Source organism: Sus scrofa, chromosome 15 (genome assembly GCF_054392235.1).
Source record: "Sus scrofa isolate SSC_HxYL_T2T_F1_AM1 chromosome 15, Sscrofa_HxYL_maternal_Yorkshire_Landrace_v2.0, whole genome shotgun sequence".
NCBI classification, from domain to species: domain Eukaryota; kingdom Metazoa; phylum Chordata; class Mammalia; order Artiodactyla; family Suidae; genus Sus; species Sus scrofa.
The window spans coordinates 21,973,069-21,992,214 of NC_139397.1; the positions used below are offsets into that span (position 1 = coordinate 21,973,069).

A 19,146-nucleotide genomic window follows, 5' to 3' on the forward strand; every position below is an offset into this window, starting at 1 on the left:
CCTTTGCCCCTGGGCCATTTGAGCATTGAGGGCAGTTGCTGAACCTTGCAAAGCTTCAGCCTTTTCTCCTATAAATTAAGTGGAAGAATGGTACCTACTTCACAGTGTTGTTGTGAGGAGGAAATGATTCATCCACCCCGTACGCTTCTAACAGTTTATGCTGTTATTCATCTTTGTCTATAACCCAGCTCTGTTACCTCAGGATTCACTCAGTAGATTTAAGATAATTCAGTAAAATTTAAGTCTCTCCCATTTCTCCTTGGAGTAGCGCTTAGCTTCTAAGGATGCTCAGGAGCATCAGGGGAGCTAGCTTGGTCTCAATGGGCACATGGCCACTCTGACATCCTCTGAAAAAAATATTGACCTCTCTGGTCCTTGATAATCCCCTTACAGAGCTGGTACCTATTACCTTCAGTTCCCATCTTCCTCTGCATAAAGCTGTTCACACCCTGTGCACTGCAGGGGCCTCTTCGCGTAAGGCAGCACCACTGTCACACTGGCTATCTGGAAACTTCTTTCTCTCACTAAGGGCTTTTGAAAATTTTGGTTGCTCTCCCATTCCGCTTCTGGACCACAGAAAATCCAGCAAATCTACTTTCAGTCCTCCCTGCCTGACCCAGGCTGTGTATTTTCCTCAATGGATTCCACGCCGTGCTGGCCACAGGAACCTCTGCAAAGCTGCTGGGTTCTAGAGAGAAAAGACACAAGACCTGGTCACTCTCTCATCCAACTTGCTCTCTGCCACCCTGTTTTCCCTGGTTGTCAGTCCACTCAAGATCATGTCTATCCTCTCCAAGTTGCCTCCCTCAGCCCACAGATTTTGGGGGGCGGGAATGGCAGGAGGGTAGGTAGAGTTTTGAGAAAAAACTACTTAGTATTATTCTCCAAAACTATTGTTTAGACTTAAGCCCTACAATTTTGATGTGGAAATGAAGAATTAACTCTTCGTTTGCCTTCTCTTTCCTTTTCTGCTTAATAACCCTACCCTAAGGGCAAAGACTATAGACTATCTTTGTTGCTGGGGCCTAGGGGAGGAGCGGATTTGCAAAGTAGGCAACACCAAGGGAGGAAGCCCATTAAGCACATTGATTAATACTTCAAATATCATCCTTCTCCACATGTATTGATAGGGCTTCTTTTGAGACCCCTGCCTCAGAGAGCTTCCAGATAATTGCCTTACAACATAATAAGTGAAAACCCAAAAGAGGAAGCAACTAATTCTGCCTGGAAAAGTCAGGCAACGCTTCACTGAGGAAGTGAGGATAATTGAAAGAGGGATTCCGTTAGACGCATTAGTCCTCAGCCTCTGAGCCACATGTGTTGTATGAAAGAACACTGAACTATACTGGATGTGAACCGGAACTCGGGGAGCCAGAAAGACTCAACCCCAGAGCTAGCGGGGTTGCTAGCACTTTTCTTCATGTATCCATTTATAACTCTAGATTCAGGTGAGCCATCTGCTGTACACAGTCCCTGAATCCCTCCATTCCTTGTGTGGGGGGCTGCACCCTGGGTGGATGGCAGCTTGAGACCCCAGCCCTACCTGAGGTCCTAGAAAGCTCTGGTCTTTTCTTATGCCAGAGCCTAGAACTTCTGAACCAGAGGCTACTTTAAAAGCTCTGCCTGTTGCACACTAAATCGTTATTTGAAGAGCGAACCTCCAGCAAATGTGGACTGGGTGAAGTTTTCCCATAGCAGGCACTGCCCCATCTCATTTTTGTGTGCTACTTACCTACCTCCTAGCATGAGCTGTTTAGCTCTCCCCCAGGTGCCCCAAATTTCCTTTTGTTTGCTATTTCACACAGTTCTAGCCTTCCCTATATATTCTCCACAATTCAAAATCTCATCTTCTGGATCTTCTGAGTTTAACCATCGAATTTACATTCTCTTAGTAATCTGTTTCAATATATTAATCCCAAAAGGATACCAGATGCATGTACACAATATAATTTTAAATTAAATCACACTTACATGTATGTTCTTGCTAATATCTTGATGTCATATCTTCACGGGGATAGTCACATTTTAAAGAGGTGGCTTGTTTACCAGCTTTTCCAAAAGGAAACACTAAAAGGGGACTTTTCATTTATTCATCTGAGTATCCAGCCATCAAATAATATTTGGTACCAACCTACTGTGAACAGAGTATTTCGTTAAAACTGTACTACTGTTGCAGGAAAATGGGGTGCAAGAGGATGGCCCTGTCCCTGGTCCAGTCCCTGGGTGGGCTGTGAGGGTCCTTGGCTTTGCCAGGAAAGATTTCAAGAGTGAACCACAGTAGAGTGAAAGCAAGTTTTCTCAGGGAGGGACACACTCCATAGCCAGAGAGTAGGCTGTCTTAAGGTGAAAGACAGCCCCAAAATGTGAGGTGGTCAGTTTTTAAGGGCTGGGTCGTTTCATAGGCTAAGGACTGGGAGACGTATTCCAACTACTGGGGGAAGGGATGGGGATTTTCAGGAATTGGGCCACTTTTTGGCCTTTTATGTTCAGCCTGGGAATGGTCATGGTGCTGTAAGTTTGTCATTTTGTATTCTGATGTGTTGCAGTGAGGGTATAATGAGGCTCAAGGTCTACTGAAATCTTCCACCATCTTGGGCCTCATCTTTCTAATTAGTTCCTGACCTATCATCAATGCCTGTGTCATTCTTTTAAAGGTTGTGCCCTGCCCTCTTCCCTCCTGTCTCACTGCCAAGCTATATCAAAGGCTCCAGGCTTGGAAGCTTCAGGCATTAGTAGTCATAGGTGAGCTTTGAGGACTGTGGATTTACCTTCTTATCTTCTCAAAACCCAGTACAGGGGGAACAGGCTCTCTCCTTGAATGAAACTTAGACTCCTTGAGGGTTGGGCCTCCTGTTTTCTTTAATCCCACTTGTATCCCAGTGCCTTGTGCAAGTTCTGTCTGGCATGCAGGGGTACCTAGCTCTCCTTCATCAAATAAATTCCTGACTTAAGACAAGGATATTCTTATCCTAGGGCCAAAAACTTAAACCGGACGAGAGATTTTTGCTGTGTTCTGAATTTTTATACTTTCAATAATACACTGTAAAAAATAATACTAATCAAATGGGCCTGAGAATCAACCACAGTGTTTTGTTTTGTATCATTTTTAATATAAAGCTTATCTGCTGGACATCCTTCCTCAAGGTAATTGATATTCAAGTAAAGACCCCCTTATAACTTCTCCTAAGGGGGTTTAAAACCCAAATTACAGGTCAAAACACCCAATAAGAGGTATTTATTATGTATCTGCCCTATAAATGCAACAATGACATAAAACCACTAACTTCTTTCCACTAAATTGACCACTAAATTTTCAACCACTAAATTGTTTTTTAGGGCCACACCTGCAGCATGTGGAAGTTCCCAGGCTAGGTGTCTATTTGGAGCTACAGCCACTGGCTTGTGCCACAGCTATAGCAATGCAGGATCTGAGCTGCATCTGTGACCTACATCACAGCTCACAGCCACGTTGGAGTCTTAACCCACTGAGCGAGACCAGGGGTCGAACCCACATCGTCACGGATCCTAGTGGGTTTGTTAACCACTGAACCATGAAGGGAACTCCCTAAGTTAACTTTTTAAGTTTAAATAACTATCATAAAGTATTAAAAGTATAGCAATGTAAAGCCCAGTTGAAATAAATATTGAAAAAAACTATACAAAAAAAAAATGAAAAATTGGAGTTCCCTGGTAGCTCAGTGGGCTAAGTAACTGGCATTGTCACTGCTGTGGCCCTGGTTACTGCTGTGGCTCTGGCATGGGTTCCATCCCTGACCCATGAACTACTACATGCCACTAGCATAGCGAGAAAAAAAAGAAGAAAAATAAATTCCTCAATTTTGAACTCAAATACATACTGTTCTCTAGAAAATGTATAAACTTTTTACTAATGAAAATATTGTCATAATTGAACAAATACATAATACTGAATCTTTGGATAAGTTCTCATTAAGAAATTATGATACAGATACCATTACAAAAAAAGTATTCCCATAAAATTTGAGTCCAGGAGTTCCTATCATGGCTTAGTGGTTAACGAATCCGACTAGGAACCATGAGGTTGTGGGTTCAATCCTTGGACTTGTTCAGTGGGTTAAGGATCCGGCGTTGCCGTGAGCTGTAGTGTAGGTTGCAGACATGGCTCGGATCCCGCCTTGCTGTGGCTCTGGTGTAGGCCGGTGGCTCCAGCTCCGATTCGACCCCTAGCCTGGGAACCTCCATGGGAGCAGCCCAAAAAATACAAAAAAAAAAATGAGTGTTTCGGACTCATTTTTTTTTTTTTTTTTTTGTCTTTTTTGCCATTTTTTGGGCTGCTCCCATGGAGGTTCCCAGGCTAGGGGTCGAATCGGAGCTGGAGCCACCGGCCTACACCAAAACAGAAGGAAGAGGGCTTTTTTAATGTTTTCTTTTTTTAAAAGATTACCTTTTATTTTAGGATGTTCATGGGAAATGCAACTCCCAGTATCATTCTAATCTATAAAAAAAAAAATGAATGAATTATGTAGTTAGAAAAAAAATTATTTCATGTATCAGCCAATGTATTTCTGTAATCCTCCCAGAAAATATAATTGTCAAATTGACTACTTCTTGCAAAAATGCATTTTCTGTCTGTCCTCTTACTTAGCACTTTATTCTGTGATTCTCAAGACTGAGGCAGGCACAGGCAAACTCAGCACCAGCAGCCCACAAGCCCTGTTGAGATTTCTCAGAGGAGGGATTTTGGTCTTGCACTCACAGCACACTTTTCACCTTGGAGGAGCACCTTCTGCTGGCTCTCCCAGAGAATGGGAGAGTACCCACATTCCACTTCCACCTGTTTGATCCTCATTGTGTTGGGCAGCTTTTCCATCTGTTGTGTGCTTCAGGAAGGTTGGTGTCTTATTGTTGCAAAAGACTATGTTTGCACGCTGTTTCCAGTTCTCCTTGTTCCCTTTGGATAATGTCCAAGTGGAGAAGGTGGGAAATAACAATTTACTCCCCGATTTCAGTTCTAATTATTGACAAAAGGGATTTGATGTTACATTAATTCTGGGAAGGAATGAGGAGCATCTGAACTATATCAAGAAAGGAACAACATACTTTGGTAATAATAAGGATTTGGTTCAGAGATTGATTATTGATGTGCGGGTGACTGAGCTAATTGTGGCTTGAGTGATGAAATTAATTGTGACATTTGACAAAATTAGGGATACAATCCTGAGAAGAAAAATTCAGTTAAGGACATGTGCCTTTATACAAAAATGCAAATGTTACTTTAAATCATATTTGTAACTCTATGTTGTAGATAATAACTGCCATTTATTGAGTGTTCACTGTGTTATTTACACATGTAGCATAGTTGACACTTTAGATGCCTCTGTGTATAATTATCAAGGTAAACATGAAAGGCTCAACAACGGCACATTCTACTTACTGTAAATAACTGATTTTAAAGTATAGGAAACTTTATTTTTTGTCCAATTACAGTGGCTATTAAACCCACTAGAATGTTCTTAAATTCCCAGTTCTATAAATGAAGAATAAAACAATGATGATTATAATAATTATTATAACAATAATTATAATAACAGCCATCCTTTATTGTGTATTTTCTGTTTGCCAAGGACTGCAAATTGTTTCATATACATCATCTCACTTAATCCCCTCAACAGCCCTTGGAACTGAGTGTTATTAGCCAGATTGTTACAGATGAGAAAATTAAATCTCAGACTGGTGTGGTAATTTGCTCTGGATTATAGTTACTAAACGTTGAACTAGGATTTTAACCCTCTTTCCACTAGGTTCTATCATCCATGAAAACCACTTTACTTCATTTATTTTGATAAAATGCACCATTAGAACTATAGTCCTAAATGAATTTATTATTGTTATTCAGTTTCAATAAACATATTCTCTTCTTCTTTGGGTTTTACATACCCCTCTAAAGCAAACTATTTAGTCAAAGAGATCTCTCACCAAATACACTAATATACTCGACTCTTCTTTGTTATCCATTTTTTACCAGAAATAGATTGTTTTGATACCTACTCGAAATAAGTAGGTATACTTAATTAAGACGTTGGTTTCTGAGGCTTCTCATTCTGGAGAACCATTTCTTGAGCAGTGTTTTTAATTTATAGCTGTGATGCTATTACAATATTCAGAATCATTTATGCTTTTAATATGAATGATTAGACTACCTGTGGTACCTAATAAGAGTAGTTCTCTCCCTCTCTCTCTCTCTCTCTCTCTCTCTCTCTTTTTTTTTTTTTTTGTCTTTTTTAGGGCTGCACCTGTGGCATCTGGAAGTTACCAGGCTAAGGGTTGAATCCGAGCTACAGCTGCTGGCTTACTCCACAGCCACAGCAACACAAGATCCAAGCTCCAAGCCAGGTCTGCAACCTACTCAACACCTCACATCAACTCCAGATCCTTAACCCCCTGAGTGAGGCCAGGGGTCTAAGCCACATCCCACTGAGACACAACAGGAACTTCATTAGTTCTTAATACCTTTAAATAAGCAACAAAAGACTAGATAATGAAAATTTGGGCTGAACATTTTTCTTTTATGTTATTCTGAAAAGGACTAGGAAGAATAATGCAGATTTGTTTCATTTATGAGAATATAGGAAGACAGAGGCGATGCATAATTAATACTGTTTATAAAATGAAAAAATGCAACATATGTAGCAACAAGAACACGTCATTTTGAGCAGGTCTTTATAGAACAGACATCCCATATTGTGTTCCTCCTTTTCTATAGTCATTGCCATGACAATCTGGTATGCTTAGCAGTTGCTGCTGAGTAAGGGAGATGTCTCTTCTAGGAGATCTCTGTGTCAGCCAAAAAAAACACAACATTCTCATTTGGGTCTAGAAATAAGACATAATATATGAAATAAACAGAATTTTAGCATTTTTCTTCCCATTGGAGAGGTTTTTATGAGTCACTCTGCCCATTTCTGTGTTAACATTTTTTTTTAAATCAGAAGGAAGTTTTAGAGTCGATTTTTCCTGTTCAAATTAAGATTCTTTCCCATATGATTGAAGACCTTGTCATTTCTAGATGTGACAAAATGTCCACAACTGAATATGAAAACCTGTTATTAAGAATTGAAATTCATTTGGATGAAAGGCATCTAATAACCTAAGCCATGCTTAATTCCATATTTTAGAAAAAAACATGATCCTTCATGCCATTTCATAGATCTCTTCTGTAATTTTAAAAATGTAACCATTTCTATTCAGCCATGAAGGAGCCATCATTTGCTAATTCCAAAGCATATTCTGAGGGACCACCAACTTCTAGAGTCAAAGCATTTCACAGTTGTTGTAGGGAGTTCAGATGAATTATAAGAGGACAAGGTAAAAATAAGTATGACATAAGGTAAAAAAAAAAAAAAGTATTCATGGAATCATCACTAGCTTATGAATGTCCCTGCAGCAGTGACTCAGAATGACTGGGGATTTCACAGGGGTGACTACTAGTAACAATAGATTGAAAGGCAGGAAAGAGGCAATGGACAAGGAGCAGTGAGAGGAGGGGAGAGTGTATTCCAGACTCAAGAATTATAGGCACAAGAGCTGCGAATGGAAAGCAGGAGAGAAAAAGCAAGAGGATGAACATGAATATGAGTATCAGTAGTCCTTTGAGGGAATAAGTTGATGGGAAAATATAAATGTTGGACAGGGTGGTTTAATTTCAGTTTAGTGGGGTTTTTTAGTACTTATTTCAGAGAAGAGATTTATTAGGAAAATCATATAGAGGAGGATAATGTAAAAGTTTTGGGGGAAACTGAATAGGCAGAGGGAGAGGCTGAAACTCATTTTGTCAAGGTGTGAGGTGATAACATTGTACTATAAAAATGGATATTGGAGTTCCCATCGTGGCTCAGTGGTTAGAAAATCCGACTGGGAACCATGAGGTTGTGGGTTCGATCCCTGGCCTTGCTCAGTGGGTTAAGGATCCAGCGTTACCGTGAGCTGTGGTGTAGGTTGCAGATGTGGCTCGGATCCTGCGTTGCTGTGGCTATGGCTTAGGCTGGCGGCTATAGCTTTGATTAGACCCCTAGCTTGGGAACCTCCATATACCGTGGGAGCAGCCCAAGAAATGGCAAAAAAAAAGACAGGAAAAAAAAAAAAAAAGAGTTGTGGGCTGGATGTTCATCCTCTCTTCCCCAAATGGGCCCCAGGTGCCTTGGCTGTGGGAAGTAAAGGGATGCAAAATTTGGGAAGCAGGGACAGGTTGCCTGTGACCTTCATACCTTTAACAACAACAGCAACAACAACAAAAATGGATATTATCAAACAAACCTTAAATTATCTGTATAGGAAAAATGATGGCAGTCGGTAATGAGTTGATTGGCAGGATGAATTTGGATGTAGCCTCCTTGTGTTCAGAAATGTGTCAGGCTTGAGTCCTGGAATATTGGAAGGACAAGCTCAGGTCCATCCCAGAGAGGAGCTAGGTCATTGATGCTGTGTTTGGCAAAGCAGCAGTTCAGTGTTTAATATGAGAGATGAGTTGTCATTGGAAGTTCCAAGTGAAGATGCTGTGTATTCACCTCATTATGTAAATGGTAAAATAATTTATAGTAAGTGGGGATAAAATGTTTAGATTCATGAGAGGTGATCTAGGTTTGGAGTCAATTCAGAATAATAGCTTTTTAAATTACGTGCCACCCCTAATTCTACACAGGAGGAATACAGGGTAAACAAAGCCATGAGCTCTGCCTTTGTGGAACTCACAACATAGCAGAAGTGAGTAGGTAAAACTTTGGACATAGGATAGTTCCAAAAGGAGGGCCCACATCATAGGAAAGGAGAAGTAGACTTTTGTTAGAGATTTGAGATGAATGACTACATTTGCAGAGTAGGAGGAAAAACAAGAATGAATAAAGATTCTACAAAAGAGAAATTTAAATGTTAAAGAGAGAACTAGATGTTGCTTTTAGTATTGTTTGAAACATCAATAAGTTGGAACCAATTTAAATGTCTTTTCATAGAAGGATTTATTTAAAATTGTGAAATATGAGATAAACATTATTCAATGAGATACCTACATGTACTGATAGAGATAGATGTCTATTAATATATTTAGTGAAAATAAAAAGTGCAGAATGACTGATACCAATCTCACATTTATAAAATAAGGAAAGTTTATATAAGAATACTGTCAACAAATATAATTTCTTGCATATGCATAAGAATAGGTTTTGGAGCCTACTCACCAAACATTTGTTTATAGTGTTTACACATGAGGAGTCGAATCAGGAGGAGTGAGAAACAGGGGCATTTTGTGCATATTTCACATATTTCTGAATTATTTTTATGGTATTATTACAGGCATACATTATTTTAACCATTGAATTTTGTATTGAAATAATTGCAGATTGATGTTCAGTTGTAGGAAATAATAGAGAGTGCCCTCCTGTGACCCTGATGTTACAAATCTGGGATTTTCTGTTCTTGTCCCACAGATCCCTGAGGTTCAGTTCTTTCTTATTTTTTATTTTTTGTCAGTTGTCTCACTTGTTCTCACTGGCTAAATTCTGTTTACCTCAAAAATATGGATTCTAGTCTCTATAATACCCTACTATTTACCCCATCCAGTGAATTTTTACATTTCTATTCTTATATTTTTCAGTACTGTTTTTTCCACCTGATAGATGCTGAATTTGAACATGTGAGAATCTGACTCAGCTTCCTGGCAGGCAGGGTAAAAGAGGAAACAAGAACCATGCATCTTCCTATATGAGAAGCAGAGACACAACATTTCCTGGTGATGTCAGAGAATTTCCTAGACTTCTCCCTTGGAAAATTTTCTCACCTAGGAGGTGGGCTGCATGGGTAGCTCTCAGGATCAGCAGCAAGCAGTTTTGAATGTATTTTCTGCACATCTCTTGGAGGGAAATGTTATAATCTGAAAGAAAATCTAAATGATTCACCAGTTTCAAATTACAGCCCGAATTACCACATTTGACAAGGAGAAACTTTATTACAGAGAGAAACAGAAGGACTTAGTAATGAATTGGAGGAAAGAGTTTAGTTCCACAGAACTTCCCAGGTCTAAGAGGAAGTAATTACATATTATGAAGGCTTAGAAGTATGTGCAGCAGTGACTGCTGCCTAAGTAACATCCCAAGAGTGGAGAAGACCCAATTCATCTTAATTAAGACACTTCATGGCCTATCAGTTACTTGAGTCATGGATGTCTACAGGCTTCCTGGAGAAAGTTGTCAAGAGAGAGAGTTCATTGACAAGTTAGACAGCTGAATGAAATCACTGTGTACAATATCTGGGAGGAGTGGAAACCATTGCTGAAGAGAAACACTCTGGGGCAGGGGAGGGGGTTTTAAGCTTTTAGCAGTGGGGTGGGGAGGTTTAGTGCTGTGAGACCTAGTGGGAAAAATGATTCGTTGAATATAGTTTTCACTGGGTGGCCTGCTGTATTGAATGAATGGGATGATTTAACTGAGGAGGTCATTAGTTTGTAGTCTCAATACACTGAAACCAAGCAAGGATTGCTTCTAAGAAAACAGAGTATGGTCAGTATGCAGGAGACAATATAAGAAACATGAGAATTAAGGGGGATCTGGGTGGGAATTGGTGTTATTAAAGGGCATTTTCATCCAAGAAAATAAAAGAATAGAAGCAAACTTGTAAGAGAAATAACAGAAGGTGAGAAAGGAGGGACATAGCTAATATTCTAAGATAAATTTTGATCTGTGAAAAGTCACCTAGAAATAGTACATTATTGGAACTATTCTTGTTGACAAATGGTGTTAGGTAAAAAGGATAACTTAAAAATGCCCAAGACATATATGAAAAAATTGTGGACAAGCCAACTGGATCATAGGCTTTAGGGAGGAAATAGACCGTGAGAACACAGATTTCTCAAAAAGAGACAAGGTGGAAGACCTAGAGCTCCAATAGGCTTTGGATTTTGAAAGGCAGACATCTCTCCCTCTGCTATTAAAAGGAAAGATGAGAATATGAATGTACAGATGGCATGAAACCCTGATATGCATAAATTAGAATTTTATTTTTTATAACAGTTTCAATGCAATGGCCCATTTCAATATGGCGATAGAAATCTCAAGCACTTCAAGATCCTCTGTCTTCCATCTTGCCGGTCCTCATTCCTCCCAGGCCACTGCTGAGGGAATCCCTTGCCTCTATCAGTCTGCCAGCTACTTTGTGATTTCTTTCTATGACATTCAAGGAAACCGTGGTTCCATGTTTATGCCGACCACGGCTTAGGAGTCTGTCACTTATGTCTGAGTAACCTACCGGGTGCCTAGATACACACCCGCAGACATTCAGTCTCCGGAGTCCTGCTTCTTCCTTGGGCTTCTCACCCAGGAAGTGCAGTGCATGGCCTCTGGGACTCCCAGTTCTATTCTCTTCAACTCCACTCCGTCAGTCTCACACTGACATGGAGCGGGAGGACCATACTACACCCGTGTGGCATTTTGATTAAATACATGTACCTGTCTGACGTCCTTACCATTCCTACAGGGCCTTTTGCTCCTGTGATCAGCCAAGAAGACTGACCCCTTTTTCATTGGGCAGCGGGGGCAGGTGTGCTTTTCCTCTGGCTAATGCCTTCCCTGAAGCAATGGACATAAAATATCATATTTTCTTGAATCTGTTAGTGTTGAAGGGTAATGCAATAAATTGGTTAACCTTTCTAAAACACTAAAATACCACAAATACCGAAGATGAAGAGAATGAGAGTTTACTGTATAGCTACAGGGCACCAGGCATGTCTTCATCCATAACAACTAACATTTTAAATGTGGGTATTATTGTTACCCCATTCTAAGGATAAAGTAACTGAGGTTGTGTAACATACAAATAATCATATTGCTGGTCAGTGGCAGAGCCACTTGTCTCTGAATTGACCCTTCGCTCTCCCTCTCAAAGTAAAGTTAAAGGGCAGAATGCAGTGTGGACAACATTCAGGGAAAGCCACAGTGGGTATTCTTGGCTTTAGTCACCTATAAATAAATAATGGTGGGGAGCACTGGTAGAGTTAGAGAGGCGCTAGTAGTGGCAGATGGAGAGAGAGGTTGAGAAGTTAATGGCTCATAAGACTATTGGTTGAATTCTATTCAAAAAGCACTATTTTAAAAACAGAAGCAGCACATGTGTCAGGAAACCAAAACTAATCATTGCTGTCCAGCATATAGAGAGGAGTGAAAAGTTTATGGCCCCAGAAAGGATAGTGGAGAAGTAACCACCACAGCTAACACAGGGTGGTAAATAGAAGCCTGATGTTTTAGAATAAGGAAAACATCACTGAATTTGGAAGTAAAGTGGTACTTCATAATGAGGAAGTAAGGATGGTTAACAGAGTATCAGAAAATGTGAATATTTTGAAATCATGGTATTGGAGAGATCATAATTCCATGTTACTTCCCCTAATCATATTGCCCTCTCTCATCCAATGGGTTTTAACCTCAGGTAGCTATCTAAGAAATGTCCATAGCTTCATAGTCTGGAAACAAAACTATGGACTGAAGGTACCAGCTCTCTTTTCCTTCTCCTTACATGTAAGAAGAAAGAAAAGGAAAAGTCAGAGACTATACAGACGAAAGAATAAGACATTGGAGTGATGACACATGATTTCAAATGCATACTTAGTCTCTTCTGTGTGATCTTAAATGAAGGAATAGTACTATTTGTATGACCACTTGGTTGAGAGGCTTAGTTAAGATCATGATCAGGTTCCTATTAGAGGATCCTGAGCATAGTAGGAGCTTTATAAATGTAATTCATTTTTCCTACACCTTTATTCATTCAACATATATTTTTAGAGCAGCTGATTTTGTGCCACAGATGATGTATTAGTCAGCCTAGGGCACATTATGCTGCAATAATGAAGACCCCTCCCCCCATCTCAGTTGCTTAAACATGACAAAAGTTTAATTCTCTCACTAACTTAAAGTCTGCTGCATGTTTATGGCTTTAAAGGGCAACTCTTCTCCATGTATCAATCCAGACCAGTTCACTCTTTTAACCTAACCATCTTAATATAAGACCTCCACAAGGATCATTCAACAGAGAAAGTGCTGTCCAGTACTGCTCTTAGATAATTCTACCTGGAAGTGACACACATCAATCAACTTGCAATCCATTGGTCAGAACTAGTTCTTGCAGCCTTCCCTACTTCAAGGGAATGAACATGGAGATTTCCATGTGTCCATAAAAAGAGAACTGGATATTGATAAACACAAGTAATGTCTTCCACTGGCAAGGAACTGGGTGCATAATAGTGAACAAAGTAGGCATCATTTATCTTTCTCTCATGGACCTCTCAATCCAGAGTGACATGCTGCTGGGAAAGATATGGTATCAAAAGAGAGCCAGGTTTCTGCCCAGGCAAGGCAAAGAACTAGACCAAAGTGATTGCATTGAATAAGTATAAAGTTATGTGGGAAAACAGGAGAGAGTAACAGTTGAGTAGAAATGACAAGTATGGAGAACTTAGCAATCCTCAATAAATATTTACTGAATGAATGTTAAGTGAGGAATAAGGAGAAATTTAGCTCTAAAAAACTAAATGGGAAAGATGACAGAGAGAGAACAGATACAGGAAGAAAAAACACATGGAAACAGTTTATGCTTTTCAAATGTTCTGAATAATATTTGGGAATAAAAGCTGTTCTTGCTATATCTGCTGCTTCCAGTAAGCCTGAAATATTCTGCGCTGGTCTCTTCTGCCATAGTTGAGCTGTGGAGGAATGGGTTCCCAGCCAGACTGTCTCATTCTTACCTAGTCAAGAATGTGGGGATTGTTGGGAGTCTTGGACTCTGACTCATCTTCTAAAATGTTGTATGATAAATCAAGTTTGTTTGATGGACAGCTGTCAAATATAGAAGTGTCACAGGAAATGAATGATGCCACTATAAATACTGAAAATGCCACAGAGTTAAGCAAAAATCCTTACGAATACAATCTTTTTGGAAGAGTGTTAGAGGGTATTCCTTAAAGCATTAAAATTTTGATTTATATAAAAATGTTTATGAAAGGAATGATAGAAAACATGGGGGGAAAAAAGAACAGGTTATCTGTAAGGTAACCACTAGAGATAAACCCTGGTAACATTTTGGTATAGTTCACCCCAAACTTTTTCCTAAGCACATACATCCATTTGTCTTACAAAAATAGATCTTAAAATAAGTATTACCCTGTTACCTACCTCCCTTTTACTTAACAGTATTTCTTGAATATATTTCCATGTTAAAAAATATACTAATACAAAATTATTTTTCATGACTGTATGGTATTATATCATATGTACATGTCAAAGTATATTTCTTTATCGTCCTATTAGGTTGTTTGCAGATGGTTGCCATTATAAACAATACTGATATGAGCATACTCTGGCTGGATTTCTGTGCACCTCTTTAATTATTTCACAGGGTAACTTTTCTAAATTATGATTACTGTGACAAAAGTTACATACAGTTTAAGGCTTATTATGTGCATTAACAAATTGCCCTCTAAAATATTGCTTCAGTTTACATTCTTCCCAGAAGTGGATGAGAGCAGAAGAGTGTTTAGGAACCTGCAGGTCTACAAATGTGGTTATAGAGAATTGACTATACTATTAAATGTGTGTTTGGTCCTAACAGCTATTATCAAGAAAGCTCACTCAATGCATTATTTTTAAGTCTCCCATTCTTTATTTCATGCCTTATGTGAAAATCGTGTGAGAACTTCACACTAGATTTCTTAGAAAGGAGTTTAAGGTGGATTCACATATTCTGCTGAATAGGTTCATTAATATCACAAGTATTAGGGTAAGATCCATGGCGTGATCTATTGGATATCTGCAGTGAGTTCCCCTCTTGACAAAATGTATTGAATACCGCCGCTCATATATCCGTGCCTTGATATATGGCTGTGGCTAGATACTCATGCACATCCTTAATGATTCTCTGAATATTAGGCAACTTCCCTTTTATCTAAAGAGAAAACCAAGAAAAATTTTCAGCTAAATCGACTAAACTTTGAGGGATGTAGATGAACTAGCCAAGTGTGTCCTTATAATATGTAGGTAATCTGCTAATTTAGACATGACGAATACTTTAAAGCACATATCATGTAGAATATTTTTAGAAAAATTGCTCTTTTCTCAACTTTATATTCATGAAGCAGTTTTACTCCAACTCCCCCTCCCATGCATTCTTGACATCAGAATGGTACCACCTTTCCCGGCAGCTGACATGTTTCTGCCACCAGTCAGATGGAATCTGGAATTCCGTCTAAGCAGTTTGGGGCGCAAGATTGTGAAACTGTGTTTGATGCCATCGCTGGAAATCTTTTCTCCAGCTATAAAAACCCACATACTACTCATGATCCCGGGTAACCACTTACTCTATTACTTTTTTTAGTGATCTTTAAAATACTTGTTTTCAACAACATTTTGAATTATTAGATCATGTCTCCCCAAATAATTACTCAGTATTAAATTCTCTAGCTTCTGTTTTTACCAGGCCCCTCAAGTGAATGACTGCTAAAACTGTCCAAAACCTCTCACCAGTTGACATCTCAGGCTAATGCAACTTCCCTAAACTGTACTTTGTTGGAAATAAATAATTGAGAGAATGCCCAGTATTATGAGACACTTTATGAAGACTTTAGATAAAATGCCTCTTTTTCTGAGGGATAATTATGGGGAAGAAAAATATCACCTTACATCCATTCATATATTATAGTTTAAACGAAAAGAGAAAGGATTCATACAAATCGCTTTTGTGTTCTTATGCAAAGTGACTATTGAATATAAAGGCTTTGTCCACCTATAAAAAAAAATCTTAAGAATACAGTGGGATTGTCATGCATTTATCTTATGTAGAAACACTGAAAATATTGGTTCATAAAGCTTGCCGCTTTGAAAATATTCACTGTGGAATCTTTTAAGAACTACAGCTTCTACCTGATTAAACCTCCTTGCAAACCCAAACTGCATCTACTTTTACTTTAATACAAAACAAGCAAACCAACAAACAAACAAGCAGGGAAATATTTAGAACATTCTCTTGGGGATCTATAGCCAAAATTTTTGAAGCTCAAAAATGAAAATTTGGAGAATTGAATGGCTAGATTTCCCCATAGTGTTATTCCCTATTTAAAGTATGTTATATTGTTTCCATTCCTTTCATCTAAGTATTTCCAAGAGAATCAGACTAAAATAACATATATTACAGATTAGGTGGCAGCTTGTTGATTGATAGGGTTGAAGATAGCATATGGTGTATTCTTTAAACTGTTGTGAGTCTTTGTTCTTGCCCATAGCAGTAGTATATGAGAGAATTACCCAAAAACTTCCCAGTGGTACATGTATGTAATACCCATCATCTTAAAAAGCAATGAACACTTTGCCACTGCATTCTTCATTATTCAAAGCAAATCAAACTAAGAGATACAGAGCTTAAAATAAATTTTACAGAACTCTAATTCTATAAGATCTTACAATTCCATGAGATTATAAATGCCATTTTAAAATGTTAATCAGAAGATGCATTTGTTTTAATTCTTGATACTGAAAATATTGACTGAATTGTGAATTAACACATTTAGGGTTGCAGATGTCATTTTTCATGAGATTTCTTGAATGATGTAATTTTCATATTTCATATAGCAGTTTGATCAATTTACAGATTTATTTTACATAATTAGTTGGTAAATGAGGAATTCAATTGCTGATATATCACTATTTCTCTGTGATAAAGAAAATAAGTTTAAATTCTGAATTATAAATAAAAAAACAAATATTTTGAAGACATCTGGTCCACATCTGTCTGAAATAAGATAATTTAAAACAGTGTAATTAAATGCAAGAAATAGCTGAAATATTCACACCTTAGAATGTAAAAAATAACTCATTCCATTTTAATTTGATTTCTTGAATTGATGATTTTTAAAAAAACTTTAGTGTCCTTTAGCCTCTCATTCCCTCATTACGGAGAAGACTGAAAAGCTAAACAAACAAAAAATAATCCATGTTTTTCAAAGCTTCTACTAAATGAAGAATTATCTTTATTACTCTTCTTTTATGTGTTGACTAACCTCCACTCCTAAGTTAATACTCAGCGGACTTAGACCCAGGCCTACCCCCTTTTGATGTATTTATAATTCTCCATTCAATTATTTAAAATGAGAGATTAGTGAGAGAGTCTGTAATCTCACTCCCTAAATTGTGTGTTCCTTGTGGGCACAAAGAGCCTCAGTAAATGTGAGAGGGAGGTATTCAGGCTCATGGAAATGAAAAGCATCTTTGGTACGTTCACATGATCAGTAGAGAATCGTCCTTTGAAGACTGGTCTTTTCTTTTGTTAAAAACCTGTGTTAAGTGGAAAATTAACCATTTTAGGAGAAGGGAAAATGCACTAGACTTTCTGTAGTCTAACCAAAAAAAAAAAAAAAATGTGGAAAACATGATAGATTTCTCCTTTAATAGAAAGCTGCAGAGCCTTAAGTCTTAATAGGACTGAGTTTTGATCCATGATAGAAAACTTATATTCTGAAAACACTCAATGCTAAGGCTACAGAAGAAGGGTGGGGAGAAATGCTCTGCTTGGAAGCCAGAGGCTCTCCTAACCAGCAGTAGACCATGAGAGGAATTGCTACTGTGAAAAGTGAAAACACTTTTCTTAACACATACCCGAAGGTCTCACAAGTTATATTTTGTGTGTTTATTTCCAGGGAGCATGATAAAGACCCAGAGAGTTTTTTTAAGGTATTGATGCATCTTCAGGACTTGGGACTCAACTTCCACGTATCTGTCCTTGGAGAAACCTTCTCAGATGTCCCAGGTACCTCTTTTGAATTTTCTGGTGTGTATTTTTATAGATGACAGAAGCTATACAACTTAAGTATTAATTTCCATGTTTCCCTTTGTTAGAATAATCAAGATGAGCACTGTTAACCAAAAGATTATACGACGACATTAAAGTGTGATTCAATTAAAAAAATACTTAAGTAAGCATTCTTTGATTTTAGTTGAGAACATGAAGTCATCTCTTTTATCAAATATAGTTTATACAGTGCAGCTTGATGTAAATAAAATATATTGCTTTAGGCATCTTAACACTTAAGGAAAGTGGGAATTTGTAATTGGATATACAACCTCTCACCTCTGGGGTCACTGGTTTGAATCCTACTCACATTGGTAATGGCTGAAATACATTACCATCTGTTAGGTGGCCTGTGTAAAGCATTTTGGCATCAAACTTGTAATGTGGAGTAGACACACATCATAGCTGTCATTGGTCCATGCTTTTTTTTTTTTTTTTTGTCTTTCTGCCTTTTCTAGGGCCGCTCCCTCAACATACTGAGGTTCCCAGGCTAGGGGTTTAATCTGAGCTATGGCCGCTGGCCTACGCCAGAGTCACAGCAACATGGGATCCAAGCTGCGTCTGTGACCTACACCACAGCTCATGGCAACGCTGGATCTTTAACCCACTGAGCAAGGCCAGGGATCAAACCCACAACCTCAAGGATCCTAGTCAGATTCCTTAACCACTGAGCCATGATGGGAACTCCAGTCCATGACTTTTTTACTGAACTTGTGGAAACAAACACAAGTGCGAAGCTGATAGAGCAGATCTTCTCTCTGCAATGCCACATGGAGCCTTTTCAGAGCCATTTCCGTCTCCCTGCATCCTCTCTGGGCACATTCCGGTCAGTCAGATGAGCATCCTGACCACTGTCCTAAGCACTCAATTGCTTATATTTTTCAAACTTGAGGTGTTCAGCTTTTTTGTAAACTGCAAATACACACACAAGAAAATTTCAGAAATGACCTCTGTCACCATGCTGTATGACTCTTAAGGATCACTTTAGGTTTATCCTCGCTTTACAAGTACTTCTTAATTCTGGGACGAGGTGGGGAAGTACGTCCAGCTAGTACCTCAGTAACTCATCTGATATGGCTCATCCTCTGCCCCCTGCACGTACGGACACCACCCCATTTTTCAGTCCCTCTAAGATTCCAAGCTTCTTTAGACCTTTGGACATTTGCCAATTTGTATTTTATTTGTTTGATCTCAGCTCAGGGCGTTTTCTTTCATTGTGAAGCTTTGTCATGGTCTCGTACACCCCGTACTTTACCTCGCGGTGCTTACCACAGTCTTAATCATAAAATTATATGT

At 38.7% G+C, this 19,146-nt stretch overlaps 1 protein-coding gene across 19 annotated transcripts in view; it reads left to right on the top strand.

Annotated features, from left to right (window-relative positions):
* Window positions 1-19,146, top strand: part of GTDC1 (glycosyltransferase like domain containing 1) — a 427,341-nt gene that overhangs the window by 319,896 nt on the left and 88,299 nt on the right. For 18 of the 19 annotated variants that reach the window (XR_002339027.2, XM_084998904.1, XM_084998899.1 and 15 more), the window contains one exon: window positions 17,699-17,808. Coding sequence is in view for 17 of the 19 variants with exons in the window: in XM_084998904.1 (XP_084855030.1) it covers window positions 17,699-17,808 (110 nt within the window). In the remaining 2 variants the exon portion in view is untranslated. Of the gene's footprint in view, window positions 1-17,698; window positions 18,313-19,146 lie in introns of all 19 variants that reach the window. The other variant, XR_014829227.1, reaches the window with a different exon arrangement.